This window comes from Mustela nivalis, assembly GCF_964662115.1.
Source record: "Mustela nivalis genome assembly, chromosome: 5".
Lineage (NCBI taxonomy): Eukaryota > Metazoa > Chordata > Mammalia > Carnivora > Mustelidae > Mustela > Mustela nivalis.
The window spans coordinates 45439799-45464239 of NC_139024.1; the positions used below are offsets into that span (position 1 = coordinate 45439799).

The window sequence follows — 24441 nt, forward strand, 5'->3', positions numbered from 1 at the left end:
TAAATATTAGAGAACTAAGGGGAGAAAGAGCCACACAATAACATTAGAGGACTTTTTTATGCCACTTTCAACAATGGATAGATAATCCAGGCAGAAAATCAATAAGGAAACAGAGGACTTGATAACTTTATTCCAAAAGGGTTCAACTGACATATACAGAACATTCCACTCAACACAGAAGAGTAGGGGCACCTGGGTGGTTCAGTGGGTTAAAGCCTCTGCCTTCGGCTCAGGTCATGGTCCCAGGGTCCTGGGATCGAGCCCTGCATTGGGCTCTCTGCTCGGCAGGGAGCCTGCTTCCTCCTCTCTCTCTGCCTGCCTCTCTATTTGTGATCTCTGTCTGTAAAAATAAATAAATAAAATCTTAAAAAAAAAAAAAAACACAGAAGAGTAAACATTTTTCTCAAGCACATACGGTACACTCTCCAGGATAGATTGTAAGTTAGGGCACTAAACAAATCTTAGCAAGTTAAAGAAGACTGAAGTCCTATGAAGTATCATTTCCAATCTCAGTGGTATGAAACTAGAAATTAGTAACAAAGGGAAAATTGGAACATTCACAAATATGTGGAGATTAAACAACATACTCCTAACCAACTAATGGGTCAAAGAAAAAACTGAAATGAAATCAGAAAGTATCTTGAAACAAATGAAAATGGCATCATCTGAGTGGCTTAGTTCATTAAGCATCTGCCTTTGGGGTCCTGGACTTGAGCCCTGCATCAGGCTCCCTGTTCTGTGGGGAAATCTGCTTCTCTATCTCCCTCTGCCTGCCGCTCCCCCTGCTTGTGCTCTCGCTTGCTCTCTCTCTCTCTCCCCACCACAATAAAGAGATAAAATCATTAAAAAAAGAAACAGATGAAAATGAAAAAATAACATACCAAAACCTATAAGATGCTGCAAAGCAGCTCTAAGAGGGAAGTTTATAGTGGTAAATGCCTACATTAAGAAGAAGAAAGATCTCAAATATGCAAACTAGCTTTATGCCTCAAGGAACTAGAAAAAGAACAAACTAATCCCAACATTAACAGAAGGAAAGAAATAATAAAGATTAGACCAGAAATAAATGAAGTAGAAACTAGATAGACAATAGAAAACATCAGTGAAACTAAGAATTGTTTTCTTAATTAACAAAATGACAAACCTTTAGCTAGACTAAACAAGAAAAAAGGAGCAAAAACTCAAAATTAGGGGCGCCTGGGTGGCTCAGTGGATTAAGCCGCTGCCTTCGGCTCAGGTCATGATCTCAGGGTCCTGGGATCGAGTCCCACATTGGGCTCTCTGCTCAGCAGGGAGCCTGCTTCCTCCTCTCTCTCTGCCTGCCTCTCCTCTCTCTCTGCCTGTCAAATAAATAAATAAAATCTTTAAAAAAAAAAAAACTCAAAATTATAAATGAAAGAGGAAATATTACACCTAATATTATAAAAGTTCAAAAGGCCTTAAGAGACTACTGTGAATGATTATATGCCATCATATCTATAATCCAGAAAAATGACTAAATACCTAGATACATAGGACTGACTGAGACAGAACCATGAAGAAATAGAAAATCTGAACAGACCCATATGAGTAAGGAAACTGAAACATGAATCAAAAACTCCCAACAAAGAAAAACACATGACCAGATAGCTTCACAAGTGAATTCTACCCAACATTTAAACAAGAATTAATGCCAGTCCTTCTCTAATTCTTCCAAAACATTGAAAAGGAGGAAACACTTCCAAACTCATTTTTGAGACCTGTAATAACCTCAAACCAAAGCTAGATAGGGACCCTGCAAGAAAAGGAAATTACAGGCCAATAACCTTGATGAGCAAAAATGCAAAAATGCTTTACAAAATATTAGCAAACCAAATTCCATAATATATTATAAGGATCATACACCATAATCAAGTTGGATTTATCCCTGGGATATAAGGATGATTCAATGTATACAAAACAGTAAACATGATATATAGTATTACAGAATGAAGGATAAAAATTGTATGATCTCATTGTACCTAGGTACCCCTGTTGGTTAAGCCTCCAACTCTTGATCTTAGCTTAGGTCTTGATCTCAGGGTTGTGAGTTCAAGCCCCTTGTTGGGCTCCACACTGGGCATGGAGTCTTCTTTAAAACAAAAAACCATATGATCTCAATAATCATATGATCTCAGTAGATGTGGGAAAAGCACCAACAGGTTTTAACATCCCTTTTTGATAAAAATTCTTGACAAATTATAAATAGAGGGAATGTACCTCAATGTTATAAAGGCCATATATGATCAGCTCACAGCTAACATCAGACTCAATGGTGAAAAGCTGAAACCTTTTTCTCTTAAGATTAGGGACAAGGATGCCCTTCTCCATTTCTATTCAACATAGTACTGGAAGTCTTAGCAAGAGAAATTAGACAAGAAAAAGAAATTAAAGCATCCAAACAGGAAAGGAAGAAGCAAAATTGTCTCTGCAGATGGCATACTCTTGTGTGTATAAAACCCTGAAGACTCTACCAAAAAGCTGTTAGAATAAATAAATTCAGTAAAGTTGCAGGATACACAATCGACATTCAAAAATAAATTGCATTTCTATACACTAGCAACAAATTATCTGAAAAAGTGAGGAAAACAATTTCATTTACAGTAGCATCAAAAGGATGTAGGAGTTAATTTATCAAGGACATGAAAGATCTGTACACTGAACTATTAAACATTGATGAGAGAAATTGAAAACACAAAACTGGTGTTTCTGTATTCTTGTATTCATGGATTGGAAAAGTTAATATTGTCAAAATGTCCATATTACTTAAAGTAATCTATATATTCAGTGAAATATCTAGAAAACCTGTAATGACATTTTCCTTTAAATAGAAAAATAAGCCTGCCATTTGTACAAACCACAAAAGACCCCAAGCAGTCAAAGCAATCTTAAGAAGAACAAAACTGAAGACGTCAAATTGCCTGATTTCAAAGTATAATAAAAGCTATAGTAATCATGATAGTATGATACTGAAATGAAAACAGACACCTTGACCAACAGAACAAAACAGAGAGCACAAAAATAAATCCACATATACACAGTCAACTAACTTTCGACAAGAACACCAACAATATACAACAGGGAAAGGATAGTATCTTTAATAAATGGTGTTGGGAAAACTGGATATCCACATGCACAAGAATAATATTGGAAACTTATACCATACACAAAAATGAACTTTAAATAGATTAAAGACTTCAGTATAATACCTGAAGCCATAAGAAAACAGAAAAATCTTTTTAGATGCTGGTCTTAGCAATGAGTTTTTTTGCATATGACACTAAAGCATAGGCAACAAAAGTAAAAATAAGCAGTAGGACTATGTCAAACTAAAAAACTTCTTCACAGCAAAAGAAACAATCAATAAAATGAAAATGTAGCATACAGAGTGGGAGAAAATATTTGCAAACCATGTACCTAATATGGAGTTAATATTAAAATATGTAAGGACTCAATAGCAAACAACTTGATTTAAAAATGGACAGAGGACCTGAATAAACATTTTTCTAAAGAAAGCATAGAGATGGCCAGTAGATACGTAGAAAGGTGTTAAGTATCACTAATCAGGGAAATATAAGTCAAAACCATATCATATCACCCCATACCTGCTGGAATGACTAAACCAAAAAGATAAGAGATAACAAGTACTGATGAGGGTATGGAGGAAAGGGAACCCTCTGCACTGTTGGTGGGAGTGTAAATTGTACAGCTCTTATGGAAAACAGTATAGATAGTCCTCAAAAAATTAAAAATAGGACTACCACATGATTTACTAATTTTACTTCTACATGGATATACACACACGAACACACATATCAAAGAGATAGCTACCCTCCCATATTTACTGAAGCTTTATACACAATAGCCAAGATATGGAAATAACCTAAATGTCTGTCAGTGGACTAATAGAGAAGGAAAAATGTGTTATTAATCAATTCAATGAAATATTATTCAGCCCTAAAAATAAGGAAATCTTGGGCACTTGGGTGGCTCAGGTCATGATCCTGGGGTCCTGGGATCGAGTCCCGCGTTGGGCTTTCTGCTCGGCGGGGAGTCTGCTTCCCTCACCCCCTCTCTGCCTGCCTCTCTGCCTGCTTGTGATCTCTCTCTCTGTCAAATAAATAAATAAAATATTTTTTAAAAAAATAAGGAAATCTTCCCATTTGGAAAAGCATGGGTGTAAATGTGGAAGACATTATGCTAAGGGAATAAGCCAGACACAGAAAGACACATATGTATGATCTCACTTGTATGTGGAATCCCAAAAAGCCAAATTCTCAGAGTAGAATGGTGGTTGGCAGAGGATGGAGAGTAAGGCACAGGATGGAGAGACATTAATCAAAGGGTCGGAATGGTCAGTTGTGGGATGAGTAAGTTCTGGTGATCTAATGTACAGCTGATGACTATAGTTGGTAATACTATTGTATACTCGAAATTTGCTGAAAGTAACGTTTAAGTATTCTCACCACAAAAATAAAGGTAGTAACTAGTAACTGTGCGAGATGATGGATGTGTTAGGTTGATTGTACTAATCATTTCACAAAGTATATGTATGTCAAATCATCACATTGTACACCTTGAATACATACATCAGTAAAACTAAGGTGGGGGGTAAAACAGCACAGGTGAAAGACATTAACTCACTGATGAGGAAATCAGTAAGATGAAAATGATGGTTCAGAGAACATTTTTTTTTAACATTTTATTTATTTATTAGAGAGCCAGCGGGCACAAGCAGGGGACAGTGGTGGAGTGAGAGGGAGAAGCTGACTCCCCACTGAGCAGGGAGCCCGATGCAGGGCTTTATCCCAGGACCCTGGGATCATGATCTGAGCCGAAGGCAGACGCTTAACCGACTGAGCCACCCAGGTGTCCAGTTCAGAGAACATTTTGAGGAACTTGGTATTTACCCATGTTTGAAAAGGAATGTAAGAATAACTTTAAGTACATTAAATACAAAATTAGTTCATGTCCAATAGGGAAAAAAGATGAAATCTTGAAGTTATCTTCTCCAAGACAGAATATTACTTCATTCACTAGTAGACAAGTTCTGTAACTTTTAATATATCATTTTAGAATCAGAATACTTAATTAACATTTAAATTGCAAAGTCAAATAAAGTTACATTCCCGTAGATAATTAACTAATCCTCAGGTGAGCTTGCTAAAACAATGTGTCAGGATGACATCAGAATACATGCTACAATCTCTTGATTTTATTTGCAAGTTGTTTTGGCAACAAAATAAATTATAGATAACCAGTCTTATAATATATCTATCTGTAGGATACATACAAGTCCTATAATGCTAATTATAAATATGAGCATTTTAAATATTGGTGTTTTCCACTTTAAATATTTAAACCTTTTATGTTGAAATGTTCAACTCCTAAGCTTATAGCTATCAATTTTTTAAAATAAAATTGCGCTTTCAACTTTACTTAACTTTATTAAATTTCAGTTGTTAAAAGGAAAATATTGCTGCTCAGATTTTATAAGTGCAGTCTTCTGGCTCTCACACTTTAATTCTGAGCTTCATCTTTCAGAAATATTTGATTATTTAAATTTACTAAGAATTTATTTTCATTACCACAGTGTTCTGTAACAATTGTGCTTTCTAGTTCATTTAAAATACTTCGAATCCATATCTTTAAGCCACACATTTTTGGTCATAAATTCATATAAGTGACTTTCAGAGACCTTTTATAATTTAAAATTTAGTGTTAATTTATAATCTGTGGGGTTATACAATTTTTTTTCAGTTTTATATAAATGTATGTCTTTAATTCTGTGAACTATTTAAATCAATATACATACTGTAATTTTTAGAACTTATCAAACATTTAATGGTTTACTTAGAACTTAAATAAACAGTGAAACTGTAAACCGTCTCTTTTCACCTTATTCTCTAGCATGAAATTGAAGAGTAATTATTCTTCTTTTCTTTTCTTTTCTTTTTTTTTTTTTTTTAATTTTGCACCAGAAGAATGCCAAGTGAAAAGATAAAGCTAGGTGAAATGTTCTAAAATTGCAGGGAAACATTGTTATTCATTTCTATCTTCAGGTGCTTTTTGCTAAGATACTGTACTGTAAGGAATAAGTTCTAATAACCAATTTTATCAGAATATATTTCAGTATTTTTAGAAATAAGTAACTATTGGTGATTGAAGTATTAAGATAGCAGTGGATATAGACAAAAGCAGAATAGTGTGGTTTTAGTCAGCTGTGTTCAATGGGCACATTCAGTTTATGTCTTGATTAAAAGAAGGATAAGAGGGACTAAAATCCAGCCTGCTTTCTGCAAGTCAAACTGTGAGCCTTTTTCTTCCTTGAGAAAAAGGTGCTTTTCTTTCCCTAATCTGTTGGTGCAGAGGGAACACTTTTTTATACTGTACAAAATACCTGATAGGCTAGCAGAATCTTGGCTTAGGGCCTGAGGGTCACTTTTTGATAATTAGACATCATTAGTCTACTGTCTCAAGAAAATATCTATAACTGCAGTATTTCATAATAGTAGAAGTTCAGCCAGAGAGAAGAACAGTAATAAATTCTCTAATTCCAAGCAGAATAGTAAAAATTATAAGCCTTAAGAAATTGAAGTAAACTTGTATAATATGAAATCAAGAAACATTTGTTACCTTTGGTCTGCATTTTTCCTGTAGATATCCAGTAAGTGAATGAACATGATGCTATGTTTGGCTTGTTATTTCTAAGCAAAAATAAATAAAATCACTTTCTCAATCTTCTTTGATAAAATCATATTTCTCTATTACTGAAGTGCATTTTAATTTTGTATAACCAAACAATAAACTATAAACCTTAAGACTGTAGACTTATTTGAATATTCTTATCTGACCGTAATGCTAGTAAGAGGATTTGTTTTCCAACCACCAAGGGCATTTCAAGTGTTTATTAATTTGTCTTGGGGGTTATGGGTACTGATAAATAATCCCATTTTCAGGTGCATCTTGTAAATGATAGTATTTTTCCTATTGGTGTAAAACAACCACATTTTAGCAAATTCGTATTTTAGTAAACCTAAGTTAAGTAATGCATATAAGATTTGCATTCTGTGTGCTGATAATGAACATATTTGACTGAAAGAAGACAGAATTTTTTAAATCCCTGCCTTTGACCCCATAATGAGAGTGTTTTTCTCTTCATAATAAATTCCTCTTTCAGCACAAACAAGTGAGTATGTGTGTTGTACTTCTGTGTATCTTAGAGTGGGAAACCGATAATTTCTTCTTTAAATTTCTTCTTTAATTTATTTTCTGAGAAATACAGAATTTTGTGTTAGGGTCTTTTTATAATTAGTTGACCTAGTTATGGTTTTTATTAGAATTAAGAGACCTAATAGAAAATAATTACCAACATCCATTTGAAGGCTCACCATTATCATGCAGTCATATGACTCTAATAGTTTCCATGGGGAATATTACCCACAGTACAAGCAATTTTAGTGACCTGTATTACCATTTACTTGTTAATTAAATCTGCGGGCATATCTGCAGGCTGTTTTGGAAACATGCATGTGTACACACACATACACACAGATTTATAGAAGCTTGAAAGTCAGAGTACTGTAATGAAAATTGTAACGACTTAAATGTTAGCGATTGCTGTTGTTATTAGCAAGCATTTGATATGCTCCAGGTACCGGTGAGCACTTAAATATATTAACACATTCAATCTTTATAATAATCAAGGAAGTTGATTATTCACTGCAAAATACAGATTTCCTTATTTATCTAGTTGTGGTTTTATTTCCTCAATTACAGTGAATATTTTCAGGTAATTTCCATAATGCAAAAAAAATAACTCTGATTATGTACTACTTGCCAGTGAATTGAACTCTGCTGCTATGGGTTTTGGGGAGGAGTGTTTTGTATAGTTTAATATTTTATAAAAAAGTGGTAGCTTTTGTGAAGTGTGTAAGCCTGACGATTCACAGACTTGAACCCCTGGGGCAAATAATACATTATACGTTAATTTAAAAAAATAAATTTAAAAAAGTGATAGCTTTGAGAATAATAACCGTTCTCATCTTCCTCATGTACGGCTTTCTTTAATAGTAGGGAAAATTTTGCATAAAGCAAGAAATAACATAAATTATATTTCTTCCAGAAAATTAGGATTTTTAGAGACTAACACCTGTAGCGAAAGCTCTCAACATCGGTTATGCACCAGTATATTTTTTTTAATTGTCATACATTTCCCTGGGAATTTCATTTCCATCTTTCGTCATATTGCAGCAAGTCTTATAACCCTCCATCTGAATAAAACACTAGTCAAAAACATGGAACAAGTATTTTAATCCTTTATACTTTTTAAAAAATATTTCTATTTCTCTCTCCTTCTAATAGTCGTAAATAGTCTTCTCCTTTATCACTTACCAAATATACAAAATAAATTTCCCACTCCCTTTCCTAGACAATAACAAGTCTGGAAACTGTTAAATCACATGGCTCTTAGGTCTTCTGCTAAGTCACATTGCATCTTGAACTAGCCATTGATAAAACAAGACTAGAAGAGAGTCCTACCAATGCCAGGAGAATAGAGAAACCAAGTCTGTCTGGCTTCTGATGACCCATTTTGGTTTCTAATTAATATTTTAGGATGTATGAGTACAGAGTAACAGTTGTATTGGGCCTGATACCGTTGGTTTGAGAAATTATTGGAAGTACCTTCTGTTTCTTGGGATTTGGGACCTGATCAGCTAACAGCCCCAAATCAATATAGTTCCCTTTTGGCTGGTGTTAATTACACATACATTCTAAAATTTAAAAACTGTTTCTAATGTGAAGTACCCTGTGTGCTATAATTTTTTAAGGTTGTTATGAAATATATAAGATTTGGTTAGGACGGGCTTTGATTACCTTAATGTGCATATAGAGTACTTTATCTAATATTTATTGGGTTTGCAAATTGCATGGCTAGATGTATGTGATCATTTTTAGTGTCAAATTTATGTTTTCCAGTTCTTTAAATGTCTTCTAGAACTTTTAGTTTACTGATTTCTCACATTGTTTTTAAGGCTCTTTAAAAAATAGTTCCCTAATGAGTTCTGATAAAATTTCTTTGTGATTAAAATAAATTTCCAATAACATTCATGATTTCAAATATGAGCCCTGGGGTTTATCACATGACTGGGAATACAGGAATGCTATTGGACTCTCTAAATGTTTAGCCTAAAGTCATAGTATAGTTAAGAATTACTTTTCCTCGGCTTTTTATTTAGGATGCGAACTGTAATCCCACTGTTGAGCCCTAAGGAAGTATGCACCTCTGAAAGGAACGCAGACCTCAGATGGTCTGAAAAGTTTTGATGCTATACAATCTGTCCCATTCATTTTAAAAATTATTCTCATAATGTCACATAATGTTTATAAATGGGGAGATTATATATCACATTGAAAAACATCCAATAATGTGAAATTCATGAAGACAAAGATTGTGTAGGTGAGGGTTGTTTTTCCCTAGCCCCTAAACTTGGACTCAGTTCTTTGACTCTGTTTGGTACATTCTACAATTGAACTACAGCTATCATAAAGCCTGTATTTATTCTGTGGTTTTCTGGACTGAAGTGACACATCAAATAGATGATTAATACCACTTAATTAACTACAGTTTCTTAAGAATTGATATTTATTGTTTAGTAAAATCCATCAAAGCAGATGAATGGTAAATCTGGTAAGAAATTGAGTTTGTCAGAGGTGTTTAGAGTGGACTTCAGGTGAGTCTCTTGACCTTGCTTGCTCCCAGTTTTCCCATCTATAAAACTGGAAGCTTGGTCTAGGGGATCCCTAAGGTCCCTTCACACTGAAACATTCCGTGATAATAATAGGTAGTACACTATTTTAAAATTACAAATGGTCCAGAAAGGTGCATACAACTGAAATGTCTTCAGTTAGTACCTCACCCTGCTTTGGACATTGGTGTGGTTGCATGTTTCAGCTTTCTCTCTCATTTCTTCATATGCTGACACATACTGGACATCGATAGACCTTTTGGGAGAGGGTGAGTAAAGCTTTATTTTAAACTTCTGTTCTGAGAGACTTCCTTCTCTAAATAACTGTCCTTTTTTTGGTCATTTGGAGTCTGGTATATCTTGTGTCCTTTCCTCTTCTTCTCTCCTGTCTGTTCTCTGTCGGTGGTACAACAAAGATTCTCTGGCTGCACTTTCCTCTGTTCCCTCTGAAGCACAAATTTCAGATCCGTTTGCACCAGAACCTACCCCTCCTACTACAACTTCTGAAATTGCAACTGCTTCAGCCTCTGCCTCAACTACCACAACTGTCACTGCTGTCACGGCTGACGTCGATCTCTTTGGAGGTTAGTCGGTCACATCACTGGTCCTTTTCCTGCCGGGTTTGCGAAGATTACCTTAGAGTTAAGGGGCTTAAAAGTGTCTACATTATATGACAGCCTGTCAGAATGTTTCACTACTTTTTACCTGTTTATTCATAGATAGTTATCTTTGCTAAATTTATAACTTTATCTTGACTTAATTTTAGTGGTTTTAGAGCAAAGGTTCCAATGGTTTAGGCCCATTTTATTTTTCTGGTTTTTTTAAAGTAAGGATTTAAATTACTCTTAGAACGCTTGTCCTATACACATTCCTGCCCCGTAGAATCTATGTGAAAGTGGTATCAGACCTCTATATCATATCTAGGTTTGATTTTTTTTTTACCAGATTCACACCAGCTGAATGAATAGTACTTGGAAAATATGAAAAGGGAAGTCCTGCCTTAAATTATTTTTTTAAGATGTAAGACAAAAAAATATCCAAGAGTTGTTCAGACTTGGAGGTCTCTGAAGAGAGGTTAGGGTAGGCCCATTTTTGTAACCATAAGCTTGTTCTTTTTTTTTTTTTTTTTTTTAATTTTTTTTTTCTTTAAGATTTTATTTATTTATTTGACAGAGAGAAATCACAAGTAGATGGAGAGGCAGGCAGAGAGAGAGAGAGAGGGAAGCAGGCTCCCTGCCGAGCAGAGAGCCCGATGCGGGACTCGATCCCAGGACCCTGAGATCATGACCCGAGCCGAAGGCAGCAGCTTAACCCACTGAGCCACCCAGGCGCCCCCATAAGCTTGTTCTGTACGAGCAAAAACTTGGAGCATCTTGGGCTTTGGAACTTTGAGAGATTTTTTGATACAACACTCAGAATGCTGATGGAAAACAGGTTTAGGTCAGGTTTTGAAATGATTGCCTGAAAATGTACTTTACGTGCAGATGTAAATTCTGACAGAGTTGATTTATAGTAGTGAGCTCGAGTCAGGTACCGTAGACTCTGGCAGTATAATAGGCCTGGACCTGAGGAACCGTCTGAAACCAGTATATTTACATCTCCCCGTCTGAGTGGTGCTGACGTCCGCACCTGGAGAAATGCTCATGTCAAATACATACATCAAATGGTGTTATAGTCCTCATCGTTTTTGTGTTTCATTACCATATAACATCTTTCCCAGGGCATTTTGAGAACATGGTAAAGAAATTGGAGGAAGCAAGTGATGGGGAGAGCAGGAGAGACTTGGCAGCTCTGGTGGAGCTGTGCATTCCCCTGGGAACGTACGCTTACACACTGCCATGTAGCACTGTGCTCCCCGCCACGGCCCAGTCTCGGAGGCTGGCCGACATCATCTGAGACAAGAAGCACCGAACTGGACACAGCATCGTGACCAGTTCCACACAAGGAAGTTGCTGCTGCCTTGCTATGCTGCCATTCCTACTATAGGAGAAAGCGGGGGTTTTTTGTTTGTTTGTTTGTTTTAAGAAGTAGGGAAAAGCTTTGGAATATTTTATTAAAAATAGCCAACCACTAGCAAAAGTTACAGTTATGCCTCTATAACTTCTTAGACCAAAAATTAAATTTTTAGCTTAACTTTATAAAACCAACTTCTTCGTGTCCTCCCTTCCCCCCCATACAACTGGCATTGGGTATGAGTGGTTTCTCATAGGCTTATGTTGACAGAAAAACTTTAAGGAAAATATGAACAGGATGGATAACTATTTTGTGCTTAAACATTTCTATATCTTTAGCTATTTAGATTTTTGTTTTTCAGTACATTTGTAAGGAGCTTAATTGCCTTTAAGAAATCAATCAACTCTAGCTTGCTTCCCTCACGGCTCTCTAGAGTAATAAAGCCTAATATATTGCTTTGAAATAGTCTTTGCGCCATCATGCCATTTGTGTGGATCACTAATTACTGATTTTTTTGCATTCCTCGAGCAGAAAAATCTGTATGTTTGTAAATATTGTCATGGCTTTTTCTGCCCTGAAATACAGATTTAAAAGACTAAAACTTCAGAAAGCCATCTAACTTAATGCCAAAGAATGGAGCCTTCCTTGGGATTTTACCAATATCTTTTCTAGGCATTTGGCTGTGGGTAGAGTGAGTACATCTGTAAATCTCATCACAATCATTTTTATTGATCTGGATAGTCCCATAAACTGTCTCCTGAGCTCTTAGAGCTATAAAATTTCTATCATTTATGGTCAGAAGTCTATGTGTATCACCGTTAGGCACTTTTTGAGAATACTTCCTAACTTCTTTCATGCTCTTTATTGACTTTTAAGGAATCATTTAGAGATGGGCCATGTAGTATGGCCATTTTTTTTTCTTAATCTATATCACTAAAATAGGTAAGTGTTAGAACTCTTAAATATATAAGGGCACCAGATATTTTGTTTACGTGACTTTTAAACATGCTTTCAAGGTTTTTGTCTAGCTTGTACATCAATATTAAATAAATAGCTTTAGAAATAAGTTAAAGATCTTTCATTTCTGAAAAGTAGCTAATTTATTTCATGAATATGAAATATTAAAACATTGATGTTTTCTGTGCATTCTCATTATAGATTTGAAAAGTAGGAAATGTCCATCAATTTTAAATGCTCAGATTGATACCCCACCTAACATTTTAGTTATTTCAGTGTAAGTCATTAAAAACCTTTTTTCAGAAACATTGTATTTACTAAATGCTTTATTTTTTAAAGTGAACTTTAAAGAAAAAATCTGCTTGCTGTGGTCATGCAGAACAGGACAGCAAGATAGTATTGTGCTTTTCAAAAAATCAGTAAAATTTACAAATACTGGTGAAAATAAAAGACAAAGTTACTTAAAATATTCTATTTTTCACTTGAAAACTTGCTAACAGCAGCACATTAATTTGTGACAACACAGGATTTCTCTAAGCATGAGAATACTAAAGTGAGACTAATTCCTCTACACATTCACCAGGGCAGCCTTTCAATCACCTGTGTCAATTTGTGAGCAAACCCTTCATGAGGACATAGTCTGTGGGCATGAAACCAAGTGGCTAGAAAACAGAGAGCTTAGCTCACAAGCTAGCTTTCATTTGCACAGGTTTGTTGAGAAACTAATATAATCAACCTTCCTTAAAACCAGTACTTAAATGTAGCTCTTAAAAGTGGATTTCATGTATAGAGTCTTATAACCTGGGACCTTTGAGGAAGACTTAGAATGGTGACTTTCAGGCTTTTGACGATGACTGAAACCTTTATGCCAAGTATGTGATGTAAAGATGGCTTATGTGACTGGAGAAGATGGGGAGAATCCAGGTTGGAGAAAATGACAGCTATTTGAAATTTTTAGAAAGATAGTCACATGCTAAAAAATTAAAGAGAAAATTCTTCCTAGATTGCTAGAAGGGAAAGAAGACTGGTCTATAATGGTATCAAGGAGATGATTTTGCTGGGGAAGGTCTGGACTGGGTCCATAATTGTAGAACAGCCGGAACATGCATGTCCAGGAAATAGCACTTTTTGAAAATAAGCAAAATGTAAAAATGAACTGCAAATGGGTACCAAGAGAAAGAGACCTTAACTGGAAAAAGATTGAGTTTTCAGAACGGGAGGGATAATGCTGCCATAGATAATGAAAGAAAGCTAGGTAATAGAACAAGTTTTGTTTTATTTTCAACAAAAAAAATTCTATTACCTCTCACAGTTCTGGAGCCCGCTGAGCTCTGCTGGACAATTGTCATTTAGGGTCTCCTTCCTGGCTAGTCAGGCAGTGGCTGGGGACAGCTGCAGCCTCGCTCATGCGGATCTCTCCCTCCTGGCCTGGAAGACTTAGCAGACAGGCCTGGAGCAGCTGGGCTCCTGTCTTTAAGAGAAGTTCTGATGGGACTAGATGAATTGATAATGTCTAGTTTTAAAACAGGAGAAGCATTAAAAGGAGATGACAGGGAAGGAAAAAACCTCTTGTGAGGGCATAGTTGCAAATACGGGTTTTACCTACTTTTACAAAGGTAATAATTAAAGAGGCCAGCCCATGGGTATTTATTTGACCCCCCCAACACTGATGTAACTGGTGTTTATTCCATCCTACAAAGACAAAACAGAGCGTGGCATGGCTTGCAACGGTGCGGCATAGTACTTAAACACACAAACCTCCGTCAGTTTACAACCAAATCCTGACTCCACCATTTTGCCTGTTTTGTGATCTTGGTCGTCTCTCAGTGTCCGCAAGCTTCTGTTCTCTGACCTACAAAGTGGAGATAATAGAACCGATATTGTGAGATAGTTATAGGAATTAAATTTAATAATGTCCACAAAGTATTTACACAGTGACTGACACGTAAGTATTCACTAGTGACCGCTATTACTGTTTTTACTAGTCCTAGTATTATTAGCCTTGGTTCAAGCTTTTATGAGAATAAAAAGAAAGAAAACAGACCTGACTTGTGGCAAAATGCTTTCAGCCCTGCAAGCATCCTCTTCTACTCTCTAGTGTTCTGCCATGGCTCTTGGGGTTCTCGTACTGCTCTAGGCCCTCTAGTACAGTATCCTTAGCATTGCGTCTGGGGAAGCAAGCCTGGCCTAGCTGCACTCCACTATTATTTGGCCTCTCCCCTGACAGACCCTTGGTCCAAAAACACATTCCCTTATGTAGCTGAGGGAAGAAAGCAGTTCAGATGAGTCTGTAAGATATGAATAACCGATTGTTTCATTGTGTCTTCTAAGGATATCTGTGTTTTTGTAAAGGACATTTTGACCCAAGTGACCAGTTGAGTGTGTGTTGTTCTACTTAATGCCCGGCCTCAGGACAGGAAAATAGGAAAGAAAGTCTGTTTCGTACTAAGATCAGTTTAGACCATGCTGGGTTAAACTTAGAAACAAGTGTCCTGACTATAGGACTTCCTACAGCCTAATGTATACTACATAACTCTCCGAAAAAGGGTATACCGTGTAGCATTTCACAAGCCTATATGATAAATCCTTCTTAATGGCCAGAGGAACTGTGTTCTAGGGAACGTTTGTAGATATTTGTGGAAGGCAGTATTTTAGGATGAGAAGTCTAGCAGGTAAGTGGTAGATTCTAGGTGGATATTTCTTGGAGTTTTCTTCTAAGCAAATCATACTTACGATAGCTTCATTATTTGTACCTTTGAACTATAGAATCGCTTTGAAGGCTCCAGGATTATTATTATTTTTTTTTTTTTTTTTACCAAATTCACATGGTTTACTGGCAGAAACGCATTGGGTGCTGTTTGTACACATCAGCCATTTATATACTGGGCATTTATAAACTGGGGCTGCCTGTATATTAATGGATTTTCTGCTATAAATAGTGATATGCTTATAGTCTCAAAGCATGAAACTATGTTTTTAGTTTGTTGAAAATAGATCATTTTCTGAATAATGAAAATAATACAACATTTTAAAACAATGATAAATTGAAGTTGAAATAAAGGCATTATTTTGTTATCTATTTCCTTAAATCCTTGGTTGTATCTGAAAATGATTCTCAAGGATAAGCGAAGACTTAACTTTTTTATGAATACTTAGTAAACCTTTCGTATTCACAGTGTAATTCTGCCTGTACTAGACCATAAAAATTTTTTGAACTATAATTATTTATTTACATCACTATCATTTGTTTAATTTCACTGCCATTAAAGAAGACATCTATGATAGAAACCACCAAAGAGCCATCATGGTAACATAGTGAATAAGTGTTCACTGGCCACAAAAGACTAAGGTCTTAAATCACATAATAAAGTTATTTTGGGGTTTTAATCTTCACATCCATTAATTTCTAATGTTACATAAAACATGCTTCTTGAGCCCTTATACAATGAGAATCTTGTTACCTGATGGATCCTAAAAGGGCCTCAGCAGTATGAACCCTGTACCACTTGCATGGAACTAACATGAAGGAGCACCAAGAATCATGATTCTGTGACGCCATCAGTGCATGGGCTGTAAGAATGCATTTGAAGAAATTCATGTTGTATAAGGGAGCCTTTTCTGCAATTTAACTCGGTTCTTTTATGATATTTTCTTCTCTTTTTATTCCTTTAATTTCTGTTGTTTTACAAACCGCACCCAAGATGCCTTTGCAGCTTCTCCTGGGGAGGCCCCTGCAGCATCCGAAGGGGCCGCCGCGCCAGCGACCCCAGCCCCCGTAGCCGCAGCCCTTGATGCATGCTCAGGAAATGGTGGGTCGACAGTCGCGAGCAAGTCTGTTGTTTTCTCTGTCCCGATGTGAAATGCCCGTAGTGAGATGTGGCCATATGTTTTTCCGACTTTAATTTCTTCTGAGTATAAAGGATCCTTCATCATAACTGACTCAGTAGTGCTGGCACTTAAAACATTAAGATGACGACGTGCATACTTAATCAAAATTGACAATTTCTCAAGATTGACAATTTTTGTCAGGGCAAGTATGCTCTCTTAATGTTTTTTTGTTTTTGTTTTTTTGTCCCCTCCTGCTGGATTGCACTCTTGTGTAGCGCTGAGTTCTACTATATAGGCATGTTTTAATGAATTTTTAAAGCTACCAAATTGCCCAGATTTGAAGAATAACAATCTCTGATCCTAGACCATAGGCTTATCTTACATTGAAGCCTTAACTTGTGTTACCTACTAAATTTTCTTTTTTTTTTTTCTTTAGAAAAACATCCTAATCACTGAGCCTTGCTGATAGGATAGTAGTTCAGTCCAAGCAGCCTAATTCCTAGCTAGTGTGTGAATATCTGTGTCAGGTGTCTCTTACCCATAGTTACGACGCCTCTGTCTCTCTTTCTTCTCTTTCCTCACTGATGCTGAATGTGTGTCTCCGCTTTCCTTTCCAAAAGACCCCTTTGCCCCGTCTGAAGGTAGTGCAGAGGCTGCACCAGAGCTGGACCTCTTTGCAATGAAGCCACCTGAGACCAGTGTTCCTGTAGTTACCCCTACAGCTAGCACAGCCCCTCCAGTTCCCGCCACTGCTCCTTCTCCTGCTCCCGCTGTTGCAGCTGCCACTGCTGCCACTACCGCCGCCGCCGCCACCACCGCCGCCGCCACCGCCACCACCTCCGCCACCACCACCGCCGCTCCTCCTGCTCTAGATATCTTTGGTGGTAACGTTTTGTTGTTGTTGAACTCTCTCCATCTGGCACCTGTAAGGCCCCGCATCCAGAACCCTTACTGCATGACCACTGTGTAAACTCCACGCTGCTTGTCTCAGAATTGTCCCCCCGGGCTCCTGCAGAACTGGGAAGTGATGCTGCTGTGTCAGGTGGGCTTGTGGAGTTGAGTAAAGGCATGTGTGTTCTTGGTCTTAGATTTGTTTGAGGCCCCTCCGGAAGTCGCTGCGGCACCTAAGCCGGATGCTGCGCCTAGCATAGACCTGTTTGGGACAGGTAAAAACTGAAGCCCCCCCCCTTTTTGTTTTTGAACGTTCGTTTCCCCCCTGAGATTCTCATAACTGAACTCTTTGTGCTCCCCTGTGATAATGCGTTTGTTAGATATTTAACTTTGATTTCAGCTTTCTACTTACCTCTGCTTGGTTTTGGTTTGTTTCACTTTCGGAAGATGCTTTCTCCTCTCCACCACAAGGGGCCTCTCCTGTGCCTGAGAGTTCTCTCACTGCTGACCTCTTATCCGGTGAGTGCTCCTGCCAAGGCCAAACCGTCTGTCGTCTGTGGTGTCTGGTGGGGGTTATGTGTGGAGAGGCAGATACCCAAACATTCAGGTTTATCTGGAGTTCTTTGAAACTCAAAATCCACTTGGGGGGGGAAAAAAGATCTCCTTTTAGCCCATCACCAACTGATGAGGTTCATAATTTCCAACCTAATGCTGGTGAAGAGAGACAACTCTGACGCCCCCCGCCCCACCGCCGCCCACACTAAACCCTCTGAGTTCAAGAAGGCAGATGTTATTTTCTTCTGCAAAGTGTGTATTTTTGAATCCATTTGCTTTGTCTTAACTGTTAAGACTATCTGCAATCTTACCGCCTGCTGTTAAACTTGAAATCCTAAGAAGCCATCTGTCAGGGCTCATGGTTTCATTTTCCCTTGGGTGACGCACGATTTTCCCTGTTGTCTGCTTCACCACAGTGGATGCATTTGCGACACCATCTCCTGCAACCACTGCCTCTCCAGCAAAGGTGGATTCTTCAGGTGTGATAGACCTTTTTGGGGGTGCGTATCTCTCTTCCTTCAACAAGAAAAGAGTCTTTATTTTCTTACCCCTCAGAAGAGTCTTTACATCTTTTCTCTCGTTATATTCCATCATTTTTTCTTTGACTCCAAAGTTATTTCCATCTCTTCACTGTAAACTTAAATTTCTAAGATCTTTTCCATTTCTTTGCCATCATCCTCTTCATCCTCATCCGTTCGTCATAATTTTCAATGCATGCCTGACAGAACCAGATCATTTTTCATTTGAAGTCTTTGTGTTTTTAACTTTCTCTTCATTTTTATGTAGAATCAACTGTTTGGAATTTCCTTCTACTGTTGTTCCTTGGCGAACCTGATCTGTTGGCTACATCAACATTTCTGTGTTCTTAATTGCAATATACCCATTAACTCAATGATTTAGAATTGAAAACAAATAAGCCAGTCAAAACTGAGAACATAAACCATATAGCCCTTCGTTAATCTGTAGGGTTTATTGAGCTTAATGTTTTAAAATCCTTCCAAAGAACCAGAAGATGTTTCACTGCTTTAAATATATCTTCCCCTTACTCTACATGTTAACCCAAGGCAGGGAAATTTACTGAATTAACTCTTGTACTACTCATGAAGGTGATGCCTTTTAAGTCATTTATTAGCAGTAAATTTATAAAGAAAAGCACAGGTTTGAAGTGATTTCTTCATGAATGTCCATAGATGTGTATGCCATGGGCTAAAAAACCATTCTCAGCAAGCTGAACCACACTGAGTACCTTACCTAGTATACGTGGAAGCATCACGGTTTGTGCCATGATGGGTATGTGATGGGGACGATGGTGTCACAGTCTCTGACATTAAGGAGGTCAAAACATGGAGCAAATAAACACTGAACTCTGATAAATGGGTACAAGTGTGATTGCTGCTGCTTGAGTTCAGTCTGTTAATTTTTTTTTTTTCTAAGTTTAATAGAGTTCTAAATGGGAAAATTCCATTGTATTGCTTTTGGGCAAAATTTTTTAAACCTTGGTCCTATTTGAAGAGATCACAAGATTTACACCAAAACTTTTATTCTTGAAAAAAACAATTGTCTGACTCTTAAAAAGGGGTGTTAATCTGCGATATTCCAGAACTCTTTTTTGAGAGAATAAACTGGTCAGAGTGTAATTCAGCTCACTCAGTCATTTCATATATCCACAGGTGATAAGCTCAGCCATACAGTGTCATGTTTATGCATTTCTTGGCAAAACACTTAATTTACTTACTGTACTTACTGTTCACACTCTTTTACTTTTGTGCTGCACATGGATAATGGGTAGATGCATTTGGAAGTAGTGCTTCTGAACCCCAACCTGCACCTCAGGCTGCTTCTAGTTCATCAGCGTCGGCAGACCTACTAGCTGGTAATTAATTAAATTAAAATAAAATGCTATTTTGTGGAAGTTTGGATATATCTTTGTAAGTAACAGATATTTAAATTTTAAGGTGCATGTTTTCTTTCCCTTTTGAGACATAAAATTGAAAAACAAGACACTGTCTAATAGAAGGTTATCTCCCAGGATTTTATGAAATGAGTATAAAATCATAGTTGTATTCAGGTCACCCCTGTGGCTCCTTGGATGCTCCCAAATTGCCTTACTTTCAGCAAGTACCTTTCTTTTTGTTTACTAAGAAAGTAATATGCTTATGTAGCACATTTTATCTTGTATTGCCTGTGCCCATTTTTAAAGGAGTTTTTGTGGAAAGATACCATCATGTTTGACAACTGATTCTGTAACACGAATCACTCTAGGAGAAACTGTCAGATTTCTAGCAGGGTTGAAGCGGCTCCTACCTATGCCACTTTTTTTTTTAACTAGTTGGGTTGTTGTTGTTGTTGTTGCTGTTAATTTTTAATCTGAAAACCTCTGGCGAGATCCCAGTTCACCAGGCCATAGTGTGGAGTAGACTGGTACAAGATGCCTATGAGTATCGCTTATTGACAGGATGGGATAGATAAAATGAAAGGTAACATTTCAAAGACGCAAAGATCGTAAAAGTCAGCTATCAGTCTTCCTTGGAGGCCAGGCAAAGTGTGCTCAGTGATAGCCAGATCAAGAAATTACTGTTTTTACAGGCAAAGCATTTGCCATTTGCAAGACCACAGTAGTGACTTTCAGGCTGAGGTTATTGATCAAACTCAAAAGACACTGCTGGCTTTCCTCACTCTGACTTGGCTTAGAAGTGGCCATAGCAGGAAGTGCAGCAGTAGCATCAGTGAGGCCTCTGATACTCGGGCAGCTTCCAGTGTCCCTCCCTAGTCACCACAAGGGATGTATTTTGGTCGTAAGGTCGGCAGGGGATTGATGAAAGTGTGGGTCACATGGGCACGAGGAAGTTGCCATGTTCAGAGTCTCTCAGTTTAAAATCCCTGCTGGTCACGTTACCCATGAAAGAGTTAATGACCTGGTGTTATTTTTTCACGTAATAAACAGTCCTGGCCAGGTATAGCAGGCACAGAACATTCATTCTTGTTCTAATTAGTAGTGAGCAGTGACCTCACAAGAGGACTCCCGTCACCTTTCAGTATTGTAGGAAGTTTGGTATGAGGTCCAGTCTTCTCTCAAAAGCCCGGCAAGGGTAAGCACAGCCCAGCTGCTACCCTTCCTTTCCAGCATCATTCAGACTGGCTATTCCACCGTCTTTCTCCGGGGCAGTAGCGGTTCGTTTGTCTGTCCTCGCTCCAGACTACCCTGGTTAAATATGACACTGCTGGTTGCTGAATCCACTTCATACCAGTGACTGCCAGCTGGTATTTTCCTGAATGGTGAAGAACCAGGGTTCTGCTGGACCTTGAAGCCTAACACAAAACACAGTTGGTTATTTGGGGAAAAAAAATACTAGCTTGCCTGATTTTTCTTCTGGCCTGGGTATTCATCGTAGCTTCAAACTGGCCACAGAAACCTTCAAGCTCTTACAAAACCAAGAACCTGAGTTCAGGTTTTCAAGGTTCAGCAGTAGATTTTTAACAGGCCACAGAAATAGCATGGTTTTAAATCACTATTTGGGGGAAATGACCTAATCAATTTCAAATTGAGATTATTGATTATAAACCTTTGGCTTTGCAGTTATAACTAAGGTTGAGATAGCATATGAAATCAAGTGTTCTGGCTTTTTGCAGAGTTCTGAGAAGTCTTTCTTTCTCTCTGGGTTACAGTGGCCCCAAAGAGGGGTTGTAAGCCTATCACACAGCAGCCTGGCGGGAGCCTGGTCCACCATGTTAAGCATTTCCAGGGCTGCAAAGCCACATTGTCCTCATGCCATTTCACCTCCCTGTGCTTCCAGGGCTGAAACCTGAGATCTCGTGTTTCCAAAAGAGCAAAGAACACTGGAAGTAGGTGCAGAGAGGCCGGTCAAAGCGTATGGGAAAAGACACTGTTCCCTTTCAGTTCAAAGTCAGAAGTCAGTGGCAGAGCCAGGAGATTTGCTCCTAGGGGTGAGATAGGGTCTAAAAGGCATCTGGAACAAACAGGAAGAGTTTCGTCACCTACTGCCAAGTTCATCACCGGGAACCCAAGCCCAGCAGCTCAGCTTTGTGTCCAGGAAAGCCCAAAAGGGAAGTACACAGAAAGTACAGGTTAGAACAATTCACCAAAAGCAAACTTATATTGCTCAATTGCGTCATCTGTCCTAAAATCTTGGTAAAATGGGAGAGAAAAGGAGGAAATTAGTGATGGAAGTGACAGTGTCTTTCCATACGTTTTATTGACTTTACGTGTCCCATTTTTTCCACCACAACATCTTGTGACTTTTTTAATGATGGGAAACTATTAGTGCACATTTTCTTCTTTCTCTGTTTTTTTTATTTAACTTTTAGTGTAAGTAGATGTGAATGGGTTTTAATGCCCGGCTTTACGAACAGTTCTTTTTTTTCCGTAAGATTTTATTTATTTATTTATTTTTAAGATTTTATTTATTTATTTGAGAGAGGGCGAAAGCACGAATGGGGTGAAGGACAGAGGGAGAAACAGACTCCCTGCTGAGCAGGCAGCCCAGATGCAGATGCGGAGCTTGATCCTGGAACTCCTGGATTCTGACCCGAGCCAAAGGCAGATGTTTAACCAACAGAGCCACCCAGGCACCCCACTTTACAAACAATTCTTATAATTTAATTTGTACATATCTGAGTCTGATTTACTTGGCAGGAGGCCAACTGTTCTTTTAGATTATATCCTGATATAAGAGATTTTGAATTCTAATTTCTCTAGGTCTTAATTATTTGGCCTAGTTTTTCATACTTCTGTTTTGCTTCTAGAAAAATATTTCTCGTACTTGTTTAGGAGAAAACAGCAATAACCCATGTTCTCATTGAAAAATATCATGTAATATCAATATAATTTTAAATATGAGCTAGAAGCAAATTTCCTAGCCAAAAAGAAAAAAAAAAAAAATCTAATGTACACAGTATAAAATCCCAGTCACGCTTAAATATATTTAATCTAGCTAACAGTGGCTATTTCAGGGTTTTCAGATTGCCCAGATGTTTCTGTTCAGTGAATATCAGTGGTAGAACAAATACTTGGGGCACTGTGCTATGATAATCTGCAATGAAGCTTAACATGTGGTATACTTGGGGTGCCTGGGTGGCTCAGTGGGTTAAGCCTCTGCCTTCAGCTCAGGTCATGATCTCTGGGTCCTGGGATCAAGTCCCGCATTGGGCCCTCTGCTCGGCAGGGAGCCTGCTTCCCCCTCTCTCTCTCTGCCTGCCTCTCTGCCTATTTGTGCTCTTGCTCTCTGTCAAATAAATAAATAAAAATCTTTTTTTAAAAATGTAGTATACTTGTGTGGGTGTCTATGGGGAGAGACCAGTTAAGTCCACAAGCTGTTGAAATAAAGAGGAAGTTTGTTTGTTTTGTTTTGTTTTTTTAAGATAAATGAACCCAATCATAGACAACAAGGAAGTCCACAAATATCAGATTCCAAGTAGGAATTTGAACCAATAAAGAGAGAGAGAGAGATGTATTCTGTGAGTCTTTAGACTCTTCTATTATTGGCTTTTAGTAATAAGACTATTTTGTGAAAATAAAAAGATAAAATACACATATACAATAATGGGATAATGCTGAACAGGGGCTCTTGCTCCTCAAAAATTTTTGAGGGAGGGGCACCTGGGTGGCTCAGTGGGTTAAAACCTCTGCCTTCAGCTTGGATCATGATCCCAGAGTCCTGGGATCCAGCCCGCATCCGACTCTCTGCTCAGCATGGGGGCCTGCATCCCCCCCCCCTCACTCCACCCCCAAACCGCCTGCTTCTCTGCCTACTTGTGATCTCTGTCTGTCAAATAAATAAATAAAATCTTTTAAAAAATTTTTTTGAGGGAATAAACTTACATATATGTAACAAGGGAAATGCATAAATATGTATATAATCAAATATTCAAAATGATTTTTAGAGATTTTAAAGCAAAAATAAAGAATCATTTCAAAATTGTGGAAGAAAGATTTGTCAAAAATTGTTATATAATTTAAAATAAGAAAACAGACTAAATAGATAGTCTTTTACACTGGGCCTATCTCTCATAAAAATGATTATTCTTCTTTATTCAAATTTACTTGTAGCACTGTCAAATAATACCAATTCGAGAACTGAACTGTTCATGAAATATCATCTTAGTCATCTTCTGCCCCTGGAGTAAAAGTGTCAGATTCTGTTCGGTGTACCCAGCATGGTGGAACCAGAGAATATTCTAGAAAAGACAACTTTTTGTGCCAGTGAGAACAGACTCAAGGAATAATTCTCTCCAAATCATTTGTGATTATTGGTAGGATACAGATATTATATATACCTCAAGTGAAGTCTGACTGGAAACTTGAAAGTTTAGTTTATATCAAATAAAAGGAAGTATTGTTTTATACAGTGCAGAATAAAGCTCTCAAATGCCCCTGCTTAAAATGTAGATGTCTAAAATACATAGCTTAGTGGATGACAGATGTAAAAATGGATTATTAAGGGAGATTAGGTGTATTATGCCTAACTTCTCA

The 24441-nt window shown here is 37.6% G+C and overlaps 1 protein-coding gene across 9 annotated transcripts in view; it reads left to right on the forward strand.

Annotated features, from left to right (window-relative positions):
* SNAP91 (synaptosome associated protein 91) overlaps positions 1-24441 on the forward strand; it is a 147830-nt gene that overhangs the window by 88910 nt on the left and 34479 nt on the right. For 7 of the 9 annotated variants that reach the window (XM_082730685.1, XM_082730680.1, XM_082730686.1 and 4 more), the window contains exons 14-21: positions 10022-10036; positions 10184-10351; positions 16379-16486; positions 17126-17389; positions 17594-17671; positions 17844-17915; positions 18368-18451; positions 19741-19824. In XM_082730685.1, coding sequence (XP_082586811.1) covers positions 10022-10036; positions 10184-10351; positions 16379-16486; positions 17126-17389; positions 17594-17671; positions 17844-17915; positions 18368-18451; positions 19741-19824 — 873 coding nt within the window. The remainder of the gene's footprint in view (positions 1-10021; positions 10037-10183; positions 10352-16378; positions 16487-17125; positions 17390-17593; positions 17672-17843; positions 17916-18367; positions 18452-19740; positions 19825-24441) is intronic. The other 2 variants (XM_082730687.1, XM_082730688.1) reach the window with 1 other exon arrangement.